Below are 18,644 nucleotides of genomic sequence, written 5' to 3'. Positions count from 1 at the left end.
TTAGATCACATCTATCTTTAGCTTCAAGGTAGCACTATAGGACTGTCATCCTGTTGTTCATCAATTTGCTCGAGCGGACACAAGTAACATCTCCATGTGAGACTTATTGTTACTGTTTTTCTTTTTTTTTTAATGAAAAAATTGTATTTACTTAGAAGTATTCAGAATGTCAACAAAACAGCTGTAACTTTTTTCTTTTTCTTTTGCAATTACAGAGTGGTATTCAGTTAACAGAACAATAATTATTTCATATAAGCTGTATCAGAGACAGCTGAAGATGAAAAATCTGCCATCCCCATATATAACTAATTTGTGCTATGCACCAACAAGAACCTGCTTTACATTTCCATGCTAATTTACAACCCCCATACTGTACCAGGCAAGGTTAGTGGCTATTGAAAATACAACCAGGACAGGGCTATCTAAAGACACATTCAGTAGTGTGATAACTATACAAAAAAAGACACTACAGTTTAAAAACAAATCTTACATAGCCTTACATTTCGATTTTTTTCTTTTAAAGGAGTGAGTTGTGTACAGGGGGGTTAAATGCTTTATAGATAAGAAAAAAACTGCACTAGAACTGACTTATTCATCATCTTCTTCTTCTTCATCTTCCTCCTCTTCCTTCTTTTTCTTCCTCTTTTCAGCTTTAACAACTCCCTTCTTGGCCACATCAGGCTTTCCTTTAGCTCGGTATGCAGCAATGTCCTTTTCGTATTTCTCCTTCAGCTTGGCAGCCTTCTTTTCGTAAGGCTGCTTATCATCTGCAGCAGTGTTGCTCCACATCTCTCCCAGTTTCTTTGCAACATCACCAATAGGCAGGCCAGGATGCTCTCCTTTGATTTTTGGGTGATAATTAGAACAAAACAAGAAAAAGGCCAAAGGAGGCCTCATGGGTGCATTGGGATCCTTGAACTTCTTTTTTGTTTCCCCTTTAGGAGGGATATAAGTTTTCATTTCTCTTTCATAACAGGACTTGTCAGCCTTTGCCATGTCTTCAAATTTTCCTTTCTTTTTAGCCGACATAATCTTCCACCTCTCTGAATGCTTCTTAGATAACTCTGAAAAGTTGACAGAAGCATCTGGGTGCTTCCTCTTGTGCTCCTCCTGGCAAGTTTGCATAAAGAATGCATATGATGACATTTTGCCTCTCGGCGTCTTAAAATCTCCTTTGCTCACGTTTAATTATTTTCCTCAGCTAGGCACAGAGTCACCCAGTGTCCATCCAGCTATCACTTTCCCCGGCACTGTCTTTACAGAGCTCAATGTACTGCAATGGCTGTATCTTGTTGTTATTGTTTTTCAAGGTAAAAAAAAAAGTTTCTGTATTTAATTTTTTTAATTTACATTAGGGTATTTGTGTATCTTCTAAGCTTAAGAAATTGTTCTAAATACACATTTTTATTGGTCTTGCAAAATCTTTTAAACTATGCTTCCACATTTTTAATAAACAATATAAGTGGAATCATTTCCAAGTCCACTACATTCGCATAACAGCCTCTCCTCTTTTAAGGCTCTCTATCCAATTTGCCCTCTTTCTTCCCAAGCATGCAGGGAAAGATCATCCTCAAATACTTGGTATTGCCCTTGCTCATGGTGGTAAATGATGGAGCCCAACAGCTCCAAATATCCCATACTTCCTCTCTGTTCCCATGATGCACAAATACTCCTCTTTAACCAGCCACCTGCTCATACAGTCATATCTTACCATAAATGCTGCTCCATGCCAACATTTCCAATTCCAGGCTTACCATTTCCCCAGGCCCAGCTCAGCTCCTTCCATCACTTGTTATTTTCATACTTCCTGTGAATCTGAATTTTACAACCATGGTTATTCTAAATTCTTGAACTCTTGTCTTTTGGATGATCTTCTAGACTCACTTGTCAGTTTATCACAACTGAAAAATTAATCTTTGCACTCTATCTCCTTACTGTCATAGACACACCAATCTTTTGCTTTTCTTCATGATATGGTCCCTTAGCCACTAATAAGCTTCTTCATGCTCCTAAACTTCTCTCTCTTATGCCATCCAGGAACTATCAGTTTCACCCTAACCAAGACCACTTTATAGAATAAGAGGTTTTTCAGCTTCCTTCAAGTTTGACATCGTGCTCAATTTTCCACATCTTAAAATATCTCCCTGTTCTGTGAAAAACATGATTACCATTCCCTTTTTTTCCATTTCCCGTCTCATTAAAAAAATCTTCTTATTGAACATATCCTAATTCTGTTTCCTCCTCTGGCTCCACGCCCACCTATTAATTCCCACAATACAGAACCAGCATTGTCTTGTTGATGATAGTGTGTCTCGATGTCCATCTTCTATCTCTTCTCTGTAGTAACTGGCACTGTTAACCCCAATATGATTGAAACTACTCTTTTCTTTGCTGAACCCAATTCTCTCCTACATCTCCAATCACTCTTTGCTCCATATTTAACTCTGCATTCTCTGCCTGCTCCTCTGAGAGGAGGGTGTTTTATGACTTCATCACATCATAGGAATTTTCTCCATATATCCTCTTCAATGATTTTGTCACTCCTACATTTCTACTCACATCCTAGAAACTTTTGTTTACATTCAAAATCAATAGTCACAAATTGAACACATTTCTCTCCCATATACCACTTTCTCCACTTTCTATTTTTGTTAGTATTTTTTTTTTATCATCCACTGGTTAAGAGCAAGGCCGCAAAGTGTCTATTATGTCATAGAGTATCTTTTGTTTCCCATAATCAGGCTTCTTCTAAAAATCTATATCTTCAAAATTCTACCTCTAGCTGAAATAAAATTTGTAATGAAGCATTTTATATTACCCTTCAAATTCGTACTACCTTTCATTGTAACTATTAATATAGTTAAATTGTCTCCCCATATCCCATCCATTTTTAAGTCATTCCAAATACTTATCTTAAACTAGTCTTTTTAAAGCATAACTCTAGCAATATTATTTCTCCTACTCAAAATAGTCAATGGCATCCCACTGTCAACTTAATTAACTGCAAACTCTCCATTTCAGCATTCAAGGACCTCAACAATATGGGCCTACTCTTTTTTCTAGTTCTCTATTCCCCTGTTCTCATTATCTGAAGAAGCAGAAGAAAAATAGTAAAATGGCTTAAAACTAGAATATTCCTTTTTCCTGTCTTCCTACTACTCCCTTTGTGCTTGCATAAACATTAGCAAAAGCAACCTATTGCTTATATGATGTCCGATATTTTTTCAAATAGCATTACAACAAAGAAGAAATTTAATTAAGTTTTTAAAAATGCCTAATGCTAGTAAATAAATAATATTTATTTGTATAACTGCTATCTAAGTTAAACTTTACACATTTAATAAAATTTTTATAAACAATCTATACAGATTAACTTTAAAAAATAACAATTGAAAATATTTTATTCATAGATCTGCGCCACTGGAGCGATACCACAGCAGTAGGGCGTTCGCCTTTCACGCGGCCAACCCGAGTTTGATTCCTCCGCCCCTCTCAGAGAGCCTGGCAAGCTACCGAGACTATCGAGCCCATGCAGCAGAGCTTGGCAAGCTAGCCCGTGTGTATTGGATATGCCAAAAAAACAGTAATAATAAGTCTCTCAATGAGAGACATTACTGGAGCCCGCTCGAACAAATCAATGAGCAACGGGATGACAGTGATAGATCTGCAAATCAAATACCTTCCCGAACCACTTTTGAATTCATTTGAAATCATATTTTAATATTCCTCTTCCATAAATGCACTTATCCTTTGAATTCTCCTTTGAACTGGCCTACCATCTATCAGTCCCTCATTTAGTTGATAAGTTAACCAAAGTTTTCCACTGTGTTCATTTGATATGAAATTATCTATTTAAAAAGCACTCTTGAACAGGTAACTGCATTACTCTGATAAGTTCCACTAAGAATAAAGGTATCATGTATGCCTATTATCAATAGAGAACATTAGCCACCATCAAAAATTACAAATATAAAACCTCTTCAGCCTTCCAGTGCCTCCCAGTGGAAGCTTTACTTTCTTCATAATGAAAATGAAATTAAAAGTTTTTATCTCTCTTTGATGGTTTGTTGGAATAGGGAAAACCCAATATTTAGGAGGCCCTTCTCAGGCAGTACTTTAAAATCTACATCAATGTCCCATAAATTATCAAACACTGTCCCTGAAGCCTCTAATGTACAACAAAAATATATGCTTATGCCCTTGGAAAGCTCCTAACTCTAAGATTTCATAGATAAGGAAATCAAATTTCAGTAATAAAATGTGAATCTTGCCAGCACTAGAGAGCAAGTGTGAGAGAGAAATGAGTTGGTAGTCTGATGTGTCGAGGGAGCCCTAGCGCCATTGGGATCTGCTGAGCATGGAGGCTGCTTGCTCTACCTGAGTAACCCAATGGTCAGAATTATCATAGATTCCCACTTTGGGGACCATCTGTCTTTCCTAGAATAAGCAGATGCTTCCAAGAGAAGCTGAGGGGGAAAAACAAAGACACTCTCATAAGCCTGAGTGACGAGTTGACTACATGTGTTTCCCCTGTTGAGCCAGTTCAAAATTGTTTCATCTCAGCTCTGAGGTGTTGGGAGATGAGAGCCCTCTGCATGTGCTCCTCTCATCTCCAGTTGTTCCTAAAATACTGGCCAGAGATGGACAGAGGAGAGAGTCCCTGATCGGTCACTGACCAGCCTCATCCTTCCTCTCTTATAACAACTTTTCTTTGGCTCCAGCCCTCACACATGCCCCCCCCTTTCAGTCTTGGACAGCTGCCCAGAATGCTGTAAGCAAGTTCAATTTTAAAGGTTACTCCTTATGATAAAAATCGGACTCTTCTCCCATTGTGTGTCTCTCAAAAGCACTAAATTGCCTCCCCTTTCCCTATTAATTCACATTATAAAAACATTGTTCTAATTTAGTTGTAAATTTTCTTCTGCTTCATTACATTTGCCTTTTTTTCCAGTTGTTTTTTTAAAATCTTTCCTCCCCTCTTTCTGCAATGAGTATACACCACCTCCCTTGCAGCCTCTCTGCTTTTAGCAATAATTTGCACATAATGGAACAGCCAGAGGGGGTTTGATCAATGACCTCTGTCTCAGAGATGCTGTTCCTAGGGAAACACATCTGCCAACATAAAGTATTGGAGCAATCACAGCTCAGTGAACGCAGTAATAAGCAACTGTTACTCTGGCGCCATCAGTCATGTTCAGTTACAGACCTGAAAGGAAATGGCACCTAAGGGAGCAATGTCCTTCCATAAATTTGGGCAACAATGAAGAATGATTTGCAATCAAGTAATAAAAGGCCCCAAAAAGGTCCACCATGCATACTAACATCCAGTACAGCTGACAAAGGAAATAAAAAACCTTGGCATTGTTTGCTCGTTATGTAAACTACACAGCTGTCCAAGCAATTAAGATATGATTTTGGGAATTCTCTCGTAAAAATTTGCTAACAGTGCTTCCACTTGTGAAAGTGACATTCTTCTTTATCAGTAAAGTGCATTTCATTAAGGTAATGCAATTTCATCAAGCTTAATAGTAGGAATTGCTTAACCTTATGGCAAGAATACGTAAACAACATAAAATTAATGTCGGTCCTCATGTGGAGGAATAGATTTGCATTAGTGACAGTGCTGATGTAGTAATACGGAAAGTCAGCGAGAGAACCTTCACGTCCAGGGACTCGAGAGGCGAACAGCTGCTTCCAAGTTTACCTTTGGGACTCAGTGCTGACAGTAAAACAATTCAATGTTAACCTCCATGAAAAGCCTGGAATTGGAAAGTAGGAATCAAACTATTGAAAATTTTCTTGGAAAGAGGTGGACCTAAAGATGAAAGAGGGTACTCACAAAAGCAGGAGCACAGGCTTGTTAAGCAAGCCAAAGAAATGGAAAAGAGAGGCCAGAGCCATAGCACAGTGGGTAGGGTGTTTGTCTTGCGTGCAGTTGACCCAAGTTCAATCCCAGGTACCCTCTAAGGTCCTCTGAGTCTGGCAGGAGTAATTCCAGAGTGCAGAGATAGGAGTAAACCCTGAACACCACTGTCTGTGGTTCAATAAAACAAAAAAAAGAAACAAAGAAATGAAAAGGAAAAGTGGCACTCCTTACTGAAATCAAGTTGCATTGGCCCAAGAGACAAGCAGTCTCTACAAGCTGTTTGACATCCCACAATCCTAATTTCTTATGCCGAAGGGTTTTCTCTGGAAGCCGGCTACTGGCTGAGGAAAGAAAACCTTCTTTAAGCAGACTAGGATATTGTTCCTATCCACCAAATTCAAGATGCATTTTCCTTCAGAAAGCAAATGCTATTAGAATTCACACAAGAATTTACATTTGAAAAGCATTTTCAGTGAATAAATAATGCTTTATCTTGTACATAAAATTCAAAAATACATTTAACCTGGGAAAGTCTTAGCTCTCTGCTTGATATATATGCTTTAATCAAAATTGCTCACCAAAGGGGCCTAAAGAAAATCTTAGGGGGTGGAGCATATAGCCTGAGTTCTATTCCTGGCACACATGGTCCCCAAGCACCACCAGGTATAGCCCTGGCAGTCTCCGAGCACCAACAAATGTGGCCCTCTAAAAATTGCTTTCTGTGTCCCCCTATTTAAAAAATTTTACAACATAATTGTATTAAACCTCCCAGGGCGGCTGGGGGAGAGCTCCAGTGGCTCTTCCCATCAGCACCAGGGTTCAGGGGTGGTCCTGGGCCACTTGCCCAGCTGGGATGGCCCAGGCCATGGGGCAGACGGAAGAGGAACCGAGGGCCAAGCCGGTTGATTGATCAGTTGCTGTTTATTCCATTTTCCCCACGTGCCTGTTCTAGTCTCTCTGAGCCCCCCATTCTGGTCTCACACTGTTCTCATTCCCGCCTCCTGTCTCCCGCTCATCTCTCCGTGCTCCATCTCACAACCTGGGCTCTCTATCTCCTCTCTGGATGCTGACTCTTCCTTTGACCTCTGGATTTTGGATTCGGACTCTGACTGCTTCTCTTCCAATGACTCCCTGATTCCCCTCCTCCGCCTCTCCCCCACTCATCTCTCCACCTCAACTTGTCTCTCTCTACCTTGCCCTCTGGGTCCAAGTCTGGTAGCAACATCAACATAAGAAAGCTCTTTCTGAGGGTTCACCAGGCTCAAAGAAAACATCACCTAGAGGTATTCCAAAATCCTTCCTGACTGCCCTAAGGCAAAATACCTCTTAAGGTGTTTTTCTCCTTTCCTCAGTCCAAAAACTCGATCAACATCTTAATACTAGTTATTTTTGTATGGACACAGTAAAAGATACACTGAGGCTTGTAGGGCAGCTCTCCTGGGAACATCTTGGCACAAACTCAGACTATAACGCTCAGGCCAGGTTAATCATTCCTAATCCTAGCAGGGTCTGAATCTAGTTATTACTTTTTGAATCATGACAGCATTTGTCCGCAACCAAGCTCTTAACTTATAGTTAAGCATTAGGCACTTTGGCCAGGCCCATCTCGATGCAGGCTAGCACATAGCTCACTACTTGCCCTGGGTCCATCCAGTCCCTCATCGGAATCCTGCCTTTGTGGGTGCTAGGAGGTAAGGGCAGCTGAGGCTAAGGTCCAGAGAACAGAGAAAAGGAAGAAAATATCATTTAGAATCAAATGACTCCCATATAACAAAAGCATACCATTTATTACTGTCTTCCTGTGCCCATACCAAAAGGACATTGCTCTGAATAAACTATACAAAAGATTTAAGGAGAAGAGGAAAACAATATTTACAAGTCAAGAGAGCACAAAGAAAGAAGTTACAAATAAACCAGAGGAATGGGAGCACTGTGATGGTAGTAACCCAAATAAGCCTAAGCTACCTGTGGCACTGTTATCCTATACATAATCAATTCATTTCAAATCCTTTCCCATAATCTTACATTATGTCCAAGTCCTTATGGCAAAGGACTGAGTGGGAAAAGCTAAAACAAGCAGTCTCTATTATTCACAGATTAGAGTCACAAAACAATGGTGTACTCACCCTGTAAGCAAGTCCACTTGATCAAAGTCTAATTGATCATACATGCATGAGATCCTGGATTCAATTCCAGCATTGCTGAAATGAGTCAATAAATAAATAAAATAAGACCAGATATGCATAGTTACCACATACGTGCTAACTAACTTATTTCTAGATGTGAGTAAATAGAATTCTTTCCCTCAGCACAAAGTGGTCTGAGTAGAAAGACAAATATGTAAATAAGAGGTGAGGAGATTGAATGCAATAATCAGTTGAATGAAGTGTATCATTATTTGATATGCTATCAGGAAGAGAGGTGAAGGCAGGTGTAACCTTTTTTTTTAATTTATTATTTCATTTTATGCTTTTTAATTGAGACACCATGAGAACAGTTACAGGGCTTTGAGGATCAAGTCTCAGTCATAAAATTATCAAACACCCATCCACACACATTATCAAACACATGATCCACCACCAAGAACCCCAGACACCCTTCCTCCCTCTCCCCCTCTGCCTGTGTGGCAAATTATTTTCAATTAACTTTCTCATTGCTGTGATAACATTCAATTTTTGACCGAAAACTCACTATCATTATTTGGACTTTTTCCCCCAACACTCAGACCTGTCAGAATGGCATCATTAGATAGTATGTTTTCTATTGTTGATAACAATGAGCATATGATGTTGCATGGTCGTGAAATTGGCCACCCAGTTTTGGGATTCTGTTATTAAGACCAGAGGTATTTCTGCCAGCAGCCGCTGCATTCGGAGATTGGTTTGTGTGCCTCTGGGATCATGGCTGTTCAGGAGTGGGGGAGCTGTTCATGGGAGGCCACTGGGGTCTCATTAGGGCAGGAAGCAGGGCCAGTTCTGCCCCCCCTCCATTGCAAGATTCCCCATGTGTCCCATCATTGCAAGCTCCTACCTCTGTGTCCAATTGGCACTAAATGGTGGTGGGCGCCATGCTGCCAAGAGGGGAAAAGGATGAGGACAAAAAACTTCCCTCCCGGGGATGCATGGGACTGTAGTTTAGTTCAAAGTCCACGAGTGGAGCTGCCAGCAGCCTCTGGGTTTCTGTGCCTCTGTATAATGGCCGCTCAGGGGTGGCAGAGCCGTTCCTGAGCATTTTCTTTGGATATGAGGAAAGCTAACGCGCCATGTAAGCGGCCACGCGGTTTGGAGAGATATCCCAGTCCCACAAACTGGAGCCGTGTTAGTAGAAGCTCAGTGTCGCCGGGACTCCATCTGGAGAAGGCAGGGACTCTGCACCTTCTCCATCTGGTGCCCCAGTGTTGTTGGCCCGTTCTGGGGTCCGGAGCATTCTCCAGCTTGCGGTGCCACCGGCCCGGGTTCTTGCTGCTGACTGTTGCGGCAAAATGGCACCAAGGGCAGGTTGAGGGCGTGACTTCTGGCAGCAGGGTAGGCTGGAGACTGGGCTGGCGCTGCCCCATTCCAGTGCCCCCACGCATTTTGGAAAGATGTCTCAGTCCCACATACTGGAGCCGTGTTAATAGACACTCAGTGTCTCTGGGGCTCCATCTGGAGAAGGCGTGCTGGTTGTACCTTCTCCATCTGGTGCCCCAGTGTTGTTGGCCCGTTCTGGGGTCTGGGGCATTCTCCGGCTTGTGGTGCCACTGGCCCAGGTTCTTGCTGCTTACTCAAGGCAGGTGTAACTTTTAATGAGGCATGGATAGAGACTCTCCATGAACAAAATAGCATTTGCTGCTGAAATGTAATCTTGGCCTTTCAAAATATGGCTCCATCATGAGGGCATTTAGAGGAGAGGCTAGAGACTGTAAGTGAGATATGATGATAGCTGTAACTGAATTGACAGTTTGTAGCCAGATAACAGAATCTTGAATGACTAGGAGGTTCTTTAAGAAGCAGATATCAAGTGTAGAGGATCAATGGGAAAGATTAAATTTATCTGTAGGATTGGGTGTCCATGAGTGAGAAATGTCCTTAGTATACAGTGAATACCAATTCTCAGAGGTATATCCAACAAGGAGGAATGCAAAGAAGCAAATATTTTTATCTCTTTCTACCATAAAACAAACCTAACCAGAAGCAAAGAAGCCTATTGACTAGAGCATTTAGCAGTTAAGTTCTGAAGTCAATTATTATCAACCTCAAGGGGAGTAAGAACAGGAGAGTAAGAATGAATAATAAATCTACCAAGGCAAACAGAAACTATCCAGCAAGGCTGAATGGCTATAATAGATTCATACATGGATTTAACTTTTTGTTAATTATGCTAAGATTTCTGTGTGATTCTGACATAATTTTTCCATTCTATGTTATGACTTACTTAAAGATATGGGCTATATATTTTTGTATTGTTTTATCTCCTATAACTAGCATACATAAGTCCCAAGCAGCCATGTGTGAACATAAGTGCCTAACAATTTAACAAGCCACAAATACCACAAAGAAGTTTTTCATTATGGTCTTTGGAAGTCCGTTGAACAAGAATACCAATAATGGATATCAAAACACATATGAGCTACTTTTCAGATTAATACAATTCTCAGTTAGGTCTTAGTTCATCTGTTGCAAAAGGAAAGATGAAAATGAGTCACAAGTGTCCAGGGCCCCTAGTCTTGAAAATACTTAGTGTATTTCATGTAGCTTGGATCCACAGAGGAAGATTAGAAGCACACCAGACTGGGCTGTTCTGTTTTGCCTATAGAGACCAGTGAAGATATTAGGAAGGGGAGATTCCCAGTAGTAGACATGTAATTTGAAGTGCTCTGAACTTGGCAGGAGCAAACCTTAGTTTGGAGACCAGACACGACATATATGACTAATATGACTCAACAACTCTCTGAACTGAGCCTCATTCATTCATAAATTGCGTGCATCTACAATTCAGAGTTTTGGTGGGTATATATGAAATACCATATGGAAAGTGTCTTATACACTATAACACAATACATTCAAATCCTCATAGAGCAACACTGTAGGTTCTTTGAAATTGTGACTTTAAGTCAAATAAGATACAACTACCTGTGGCTTATTCAATATGCCAGAAACAGTAACAACAAGTCTCACAATGGAGACATTGCTGGTGCCTGCTCGAGCAAATCGGTGAGTAACAGGATGACAGTTACAGTGACAGTGATAAGGTATAACTATGTTAACTTAACAGAAGCTACTTGATATGAACTGGAGTGAAGTACCTATTATTCTATTCATTATTTCAAAATATCGCCAAAGTTCTAAATGATCACGAACCACAATCACGAAATCCCGTTGATTGTCTAATTTCTCGAGCGGTCTCAGTAACCTCTCCATTCATCCTATCCCTGAGATTTTAGAAGCCTCTCTCTACTCGGCCTTCCCAACGATGCCACATTGGAGGCTCTTTCAGGGTCAGGAGAATGAGATGCAGCTTGTTACTGACTTTGGCATATGGATACACCATATGAATGTATGGATACACTATGGGAAGCTTGTGAGGCTCTCCCATGCGGGCAGGAATCTCTCAGTAGCTTGCTAGTTTCTCCCAGAGGAAGAAGTAGGTTATAAGATATTGCGAGGGCACTTTGTGGCTGCGCACTTCTGGGAGCTTGCTTTTAAGTCTCTGGATGTTGGCCATTGATGGGATTACACACACCTGGGTTCCTTCATGCATGAGGCTTGTCTGAACGTGTGGAGAGGAGTCTTGAGCATGGTTGTGGCTAGGTTCCAGTGGTCTTCGGCCACCGGGAGCTCTGCTTGGGGCAGGGAGGGAAGCTGGAGCCCATCCCCTCCGAGGGGCCCCGGGAAAGACAGCCAGGCATGCAGGCAAGAGACTCAAAGTTCTAAACACCTGAAACTATTATAATATTAACCATTTGTACTCATGTATTCATTTAGTCATTTTTTCACATGTTTAGGAAATCTGGAAAGGATGGGATAACCTGCCATCACAGGACAAACACACACACATACACACACTGTCTGAGAACACTGAAATATAACGATAAGCTAAATGCAAAAGAATCCAGAGAAAAATCAAAAACAAAGAAAGAAAAGTAAAAACCTTTCCAGACAGTGAGCTTACCTGTAATCTATTTTGCTTCAGCATTATAAGAAAAAAACCTTGAGCAAAATTACATTATTTGAGAACCTGGATAATACGAATAGAGAGATATTGTTCTGCTTGTTGCCTCTTAACATTCTACAATTGTTCAGTAAACAAAATATGTACTAAACCCCTAAATATAGACCTACTATAACCATCCCTCTCCCCATAGGAAGTAAATGATAGAAGCTGGAATATGGTACAGCAGGTAGAATACTTTCCTTGTACATAATCAACCCAGGTTTGATCTCTGGCATGCATATGGTCCACTACGATTTATGATTACATTACCGTAACTACTGTAACTATGGAGCACTACCAGGAGTGATCCCTGAGCACAGAGCCAGGAGTAAGCCCTAAACCCTTCCAGATGGGACCAGAAACCAGAAATTTAAAAAGAAGTGTATTTTAAAACCAAAAATCATGAGAAGTTTGTTTACTAGATATTGTTGAATAATTCTTGTTTGTGCATGTATGCACAGTTGTGTACATGTGCTCACAAGCACATATGTGTACCAAAGATAGAACCCAGGCTCTCTGCTGAGATGTGATCCTGGTGGCCACACGTGTGCAGCCCCACCGCAGCTGCACAAGCATGATTCCAGAGGCCATACTGCTTTTGGTACCGGCAGCTTCTTGCAGAAATGTCTCCAGACTGAGAACTAAGCCACAGCCCCATGCCTGGCCAGCAGGGAGAAGGTTTTTCTCTCTTCCCTTTTCCTTGCAGGGGGCGGGAGGGAAGGGGGAAGGGCGTAGTGACCACCATATTATGAGAACCACTAATGAGAGATACAAGCTTGCAATGATCCAATTTCTGGAAGAAATTTCCCTAGATTTAGTTGCTAAAATACAGAAATCCAAAACCACGTGACCGCTATTTACTCATATCTCTTCACAGCAGATCTGACTCTAGTGGGGAACTCCTAACAATAATAGTGAGTTTTTTTGTTGAAATATTGAATGTAACTGAAGTAAAGAGAAAGTAAAGTGAAATTCATCAGTTACACAGGCAGGGGTGGGTGGGTGGGGGGATGGGAGATATACTGGGGTTTTTTTGGTGGTGGAATATGTGCACTGGTGAAGGGATGGTTGTTTCAGCATTGTACAACTGAGACTTAAGCCTGAAAGCATTGTAACTTTCCACATGGTGATTCAATAAAAAAAAAGATAGAACCCAGGCCCTCATATATGAAAGACAAGCAAATGTCCTACCACTGAGCTATATCCAAAGCCCTTATTTTTGAATAATTCTTTTTATTTAACCGATCATAGGGAATAGTAACCACATATTTTACAGGTTTTTTTTAAAAATTAACAAATTGCTTTACAATAATGAAGCCTAAAAAGACTTGCATTTATTGTTTGATTTACTCTAGATACTATATCACCTGAGCTAAAGTTACCATCAAATGAACATCAAGTACTTTTAATTTGTAATGCATCTTTTCAGAGTATTGTGGCTCATCGTGCAATACTATAGTATCAGGGCATTATTAAAAGTGAGCAGCAGGGAATAATTATGCTGAGCATTTTCTTAGAGTATGCTGAGTGACAAATTACAGTTGAATATTTAACACGGTGGCTGTTCTTTGTGAGAAATCTGCACTGAAATTCATATACACTCTTTCTCAGCATGATCATGGTAGTCAGCCATCCATAACAACCATATCTGCAAGATTCACCCTCTTCTTGGTGCCGCTAAGAGTCAGCACAGGGACTTCAGAGAGGATGAAAGGGACTGGACCACAAGTTTTGCATGTAGCAGACATCGGGATTTTTTTGCTTTGTTTTCCCATTTTTTAATTAGTCACTGTGAAACTATAAGGTTACACATGATTGGGTTTCAGGCTACATTGTTTCAACACCAATCTCTTCACTAGATCCCACTTCCCTCCACCAATTTTCCCCTTCCCTTGCAGGATAACACTGGTTTATTCTTTTCTGCCTTGACACAGGGAACTTAGGTTTATTGGGTCACTTACATCACAGTGCTCCCATTCTTCTGTGTTTATTTGTAACCTCTTTCTTTGTGCTCTGCTTCCCCAACAATTACCTTTATCTCCTAATTAGACTCTATTAACTTGTAAATATTGTTTTTCTCTTCTCCTTAAGTCTTTTGCGTAGTTAATTCAGAGCAATGTCCTTTTTGTATAGACACAGGAAGACAGTTAATGTTATGCTTCTGTAACTTGGGAGTTAATTGACTCTGAATAATATTCACTCCAAGGTATCTGTTTTCTCAACTTAAGCCTCAGTGGCTCTTACTTCCTAGCACCCCAAAAGCAGGATCCTGATGAGGACGGGAAGGACCCAGGTCAAGCTGTGAACTACCCTGGCATCGAAATGGGCCAGGCCAAAGAGCCATAATGATTAACTTAATTTGTCATGGACAAATTCTGTCATGATCCAAAAAGTAATGATTGGATTAGGACCCTGCTAGAGTTAGAAAATATAAATCTGGCTTGAGCACGGTAGTCTGAGATCTATAGTGAGATTTCCCCAGTAGAGCCACCCTACAAGCTTAATGTAATTCTTACTGTGTCCATACAAAATAACTAATATTAAGAAGTAGAATTGAGATGTTAATTAGGTTATTGGACTAAGGAGAGGAGAAACACCCAGTGGTATTTTGTCCTGGAGTAGAAGAAGGATTTTCATGTGTTGATTGTGCTACCGGATGGGGTATGGTGGCTACCCCCAATTTGGAGATGGAGAGAGACAAGAGAGAGACTCAGCAGCTAGTGGGAGCATGGAGAGATGAGCAGGAGAGACAGAAGGAGACGGGAATGAGGGGCAGTGTGAAACTGGAATGAGAGTTTAGTGAGATTGGAACAGGTACGTGGGGAGAACAGAATAAATGGCAACTGATCACCAACCATCCTGGCCGTCGTTTCCTCCTTAATCTACCCAGGGCATCCGCTGTCCCAGATGGGGAGCAAGCAGCCCAAGACCACTGAATGCAGGCAGCAAGAGGGAGAGCCATGGGGCTCCCTAGCCATCTGGTGATCATACAACCCTCTCTGCCCCCCCACATCCCAGTGTGCCTCTACAAAGGCATTTTTTTAAAGTACATGTTTCTGCATTGTAGTTTTCTGTGCTGCTGCCTATAGGGTTTCATATGAAACACTTTACCACCTTTCAACACCACCTCCTCCTCCCATTTGATCTTCCCTCCACTGTCCTCCTTGTCCCCTCCCTAACCTATCCCCCAGCTCCCTCAGGTGGTATGTCTCCTACTGACTGCCAACTAGTTCTCATGTTTTGTTTCCACTGGCTTGATTATTCATTTTTTCTCCACTACATTTTCGTATATTCCACATATGAGAGAGATCATTCTGTGCCAGGCTCTCTATCTCTCAAAAACTTCACTCAGCATGATACCTACCAGGTCTCTGCACATAACAACACATTTCAAAGTAATTTGTTTACAGACAATACTCTGTTGCATGTATGTACCATAGTTTCTTTATATATTCTTGGGCACTTGGGTTGCTCCAGATTTTGGCTATGTGGATAATGCTATAGAGAACATAGGAATGCAAATATCTGTTCTCCACATTGTCCTTGAGCCCTTGTGGTATATTCTGAGAAGTGGGATTGCTGAGTTAAATGGAAGCTCAATTTCTGGATTTTTCAGGAGTGTCCATACTGTTTTCCCAAAAAGCTGGACCACCAGACATTCCCACCAGCAGTGCATGAGAGTCCCTCTTTCCCCTGCATCCACACCAGCACTGGAAATTCAGGTTCTTTTTGATGTGTGCCAGTCTCTGTGGTATGAGATGACATCTCATTGTTGTTTTGATCTGCATCTCCCTGATGATTGGTGATGCAGAGCATTTCTTTATGTGCCTTTTGGCCATTTGTATTTGTTTTCTGAGGAAGTTTATGTTCATCTACAGTTCCCATTTTTTTATGAAGTTGGATGATTTTTCTTGTGAAGTTCCACCTTGGATACAGTATGTATCTTGGACATTAACCCTTTATTAGGTATTTTGGGTAAATATTTTCTCCAATTCCATGGACTGTCTTTGTATTCTGGTTATAATTTCCTTTAAGGTGCAGAAGCTTCTTAGTTTAATATGGTCCCATTTGTTTTATTCATTTATTTACTTTTTGGTGTCTGTCAGTTTTTGATATCAAGGTGATATTTGCTTTGTAAAAGCTATTTAGGAATGTTTTTGTTTCTTCAATTTTCTAGAAGAACATGTATAGAATTGGAAGTAGGTCCAATTTAAGATATGAAAGAATTCATCAGTGAATTCATCTGGACCTGGGCTTTTGTTTTTAGAAAAAACTTTGATTACTATTTTAATTTCTTCAGTAAGGATGTTTGTCCAGGTATTCTAAATCAACTTGGTTCAGCCAAGAAGATATGTGATGATCCTTTGGGTTTCTGTGCTGTCTGTTGTGATGTTCCCCTTTCACTTCTGATTTGGTTTATAAGAATTCTCCTCCTCTCTTTCATTGTGAGTCTTGCTAGGGCTTTATCAATCTTGTTTACTATCTCAAAGAGCAAACTCTTGGTTTTGTTAATCTTTTGAATTTGGGGAGTTGGGGGTTACAGTTCATTCATTTCTTCCCTGAGTTTTATTATTTCCTTCTATCTTCCTGCTTTGAGCTCCTTTTATTAGTCATTTTCCAGTTTCCTAAGTTATTTATGTGGATCCTTTCTTACTTCCTGATGAACTATAGCATGGCTATGAACTTTCTTCTTAACATTGCTTACATTGTGTCCCACAAGTTTTGGTAGCTCCTGTCCTAATTCTTATTTGTTTCCACAAATCTTCTAGCTTCCACTTTGATTTCCTTTGATCCACTATTTGTTCAGTAAAAATCTATTTAATTTCCAGGTGCTTGAATCACTTTTCATCTCCTTTGTGATTCATTTCTATTTTCAGTGCATCAAGGTTTGAGAAGGTAGTGTGGTATGATTTCTATCCTCTTGATTTTATGGAGGTATGTCTCAGTATTGGAGATATGTCTCAGTATGTGGTCTGTCTTGTAGAATAGTCTATGTGTATTGGGTAAGAATGTGTATTCAGCTTTGGGGAAATAAAAATCTCTAATATTTTTTCATCTATATATTTTTCTCATCCATATATATTTCTTCCTTCAATACAAGTCTTTCTTTACAGTGCTTTAGTCTAGGTGATGTATCAAGGGGTGAAACAGCAGTGTTAAAGCCTCCAACTACTACTGTATTATCAACACTTTACTTCAATTCTTTTAGAAGTTGTTTTAAGTACTTTGTTGGTCCCTCAGTAGATGCATGCATATTTATGAGAGCGAGTTTGTACTGCTGTATATGTCCTCTGATCATTAAGAAATGACCAGCACTGTCTGTTATGACCTTTAGAGCCTATTCTATATCATTTGATACCAGTTTGGCCACCCTAGCCTTTTCGAGGGGCTGTCTGCTTGAATAATTATCTTCCAACCTTTGACTTTTAGTCTATGTTTACTCTGACTAATCAAGTATGTTTCTTGAAGACAGCAGAATTCTAAATACAATTTTCTCATTCATCCTATCACTCTGTGTCTATTAATTAATGCATTTAATCCACTAACACTGAGAGAGATTATTATCAGGGATTTTTGTGTAATCTTTCTGAAGAAGTTTAGTGTGTTTGTGGGATTTGTCTTGCCTTAAAGTTGCCCCTTTATTTCTTCTTGTAAAGATGGTTTTGTATCTATGAAGGCTTTGAGCTATTGTTAATCCATAAGGTTGTGTACTGTTCCTTCAAATCTGAATCAGAGTTTACTGGGCAAAGTATTCTTGGAAAGGAGTTTATTGCGTTCTGTTTTTTCACTATATCCCACCACTGTCTTCAGGCTCAGAGGTTTCATTTCGTAGGTCCACTGTAAATCTTGAAGATGCTCCTTTGCATATAGTTTCCTTCTTTGATCTTTCTGCTTTCAGTGTACTATCCTTACCTAGTGCTTCCATTATTCTGACTAAAAACCATATTTGATCTTAGAGTATTTTTGTTTGGATAACTTTATGCTAGTACCTTTCAGCTGACTGAATCTGGGTGCATGCATTCTTCAATTCTGGGAACTTCTCAGCAATATTTTTGACTGTTATTTCTTCATCAGGGTTGTCTTCCTGGCCCTCAGGGGCCCTAATGACACTTAATTTGTTCTTGTTGAATCCATCCCGAAGCTCTCTTATCATGTGTTCACTTATTTTGAGGCTTTTTTCCATCTTCTGCTGCTGTCTAAAGGTATTCTAGTAACTAGTCCTGAAGCTCACTGATTCTGTCCCCAGAAGCCCTCACTCTGCTGTTGAGGTCTTCCACTGGGATTTTATTTCACCTACCAAGTTGTTCAGATCTGTCATTTCTGCTTGTAGTTTTCTCACTTATGCTCTCATGTCTTCATGTGTTTTATTGGTTTCCATAGTTCCTTTGACCTCATTAAACATCCTAATAGCTTCAACTCTGAGTTCCTTTTCAGATAAACTATGTAGAGGGTTGTTACTGATTGGCTCTTCAGGATTCCAGTCTTTGCTGCTAACCGTTTAGGGGTTCTGAACTGCTTTACCACTGTTCCTTTTGCACTCTGGAGGTGCTTCTTTCCCACTTCACTGCCATAGTCTCTCCCACTG

General features: G+C 40.3%; 1 protein-coding gene across 1 annotated transcript; it reads right to left on the bottom strand.

The window, feature by feature from the left end:
- Nucleotides 1-588: 588 nt before the first annotated feature.
- LOC101543401 (high mobility group protein B1-like) lies at nt 589-18,212 on the bottom strand. The gene is made up of 3 exons (XM_055126013.1): nt 18,049-18,212; nt 7,993-8,067; nt 589-1,177 (listed from the first exon to the last, which is right to left on the bottom strand). Exons 1-3 carry the CDS (start codon nt 18,210-18,212, stop codon nt 589-591), a joined length of 828 nt encoding a protein of 275 aa, XP_054981988.1.
- Between the last annotated feature and the right edge of the window lie 432 nt (nt 18,213-18,644).

Source organism: Sorex araneus, chromosome 1, assembly GCF_027595985.1.
Source record: "Sorex araneus isolate mSorAra2 chromosome 1, mSorAra2.pri, whole genome shotgun sequence".
In the NCBI taxonomy this organism is placed as follows: domain Eukaryota; kingdom Metazoa; phylum Chordata; class Mammalia; order Eulipotyphla; family Soricidae; genus Sorex; species Sorex araneus.
The sequence above is the reverse complement of the archived record's forward strand: the minus strand, read 5'-3'. Positions and strand labels throughout refer to the sequence as shown.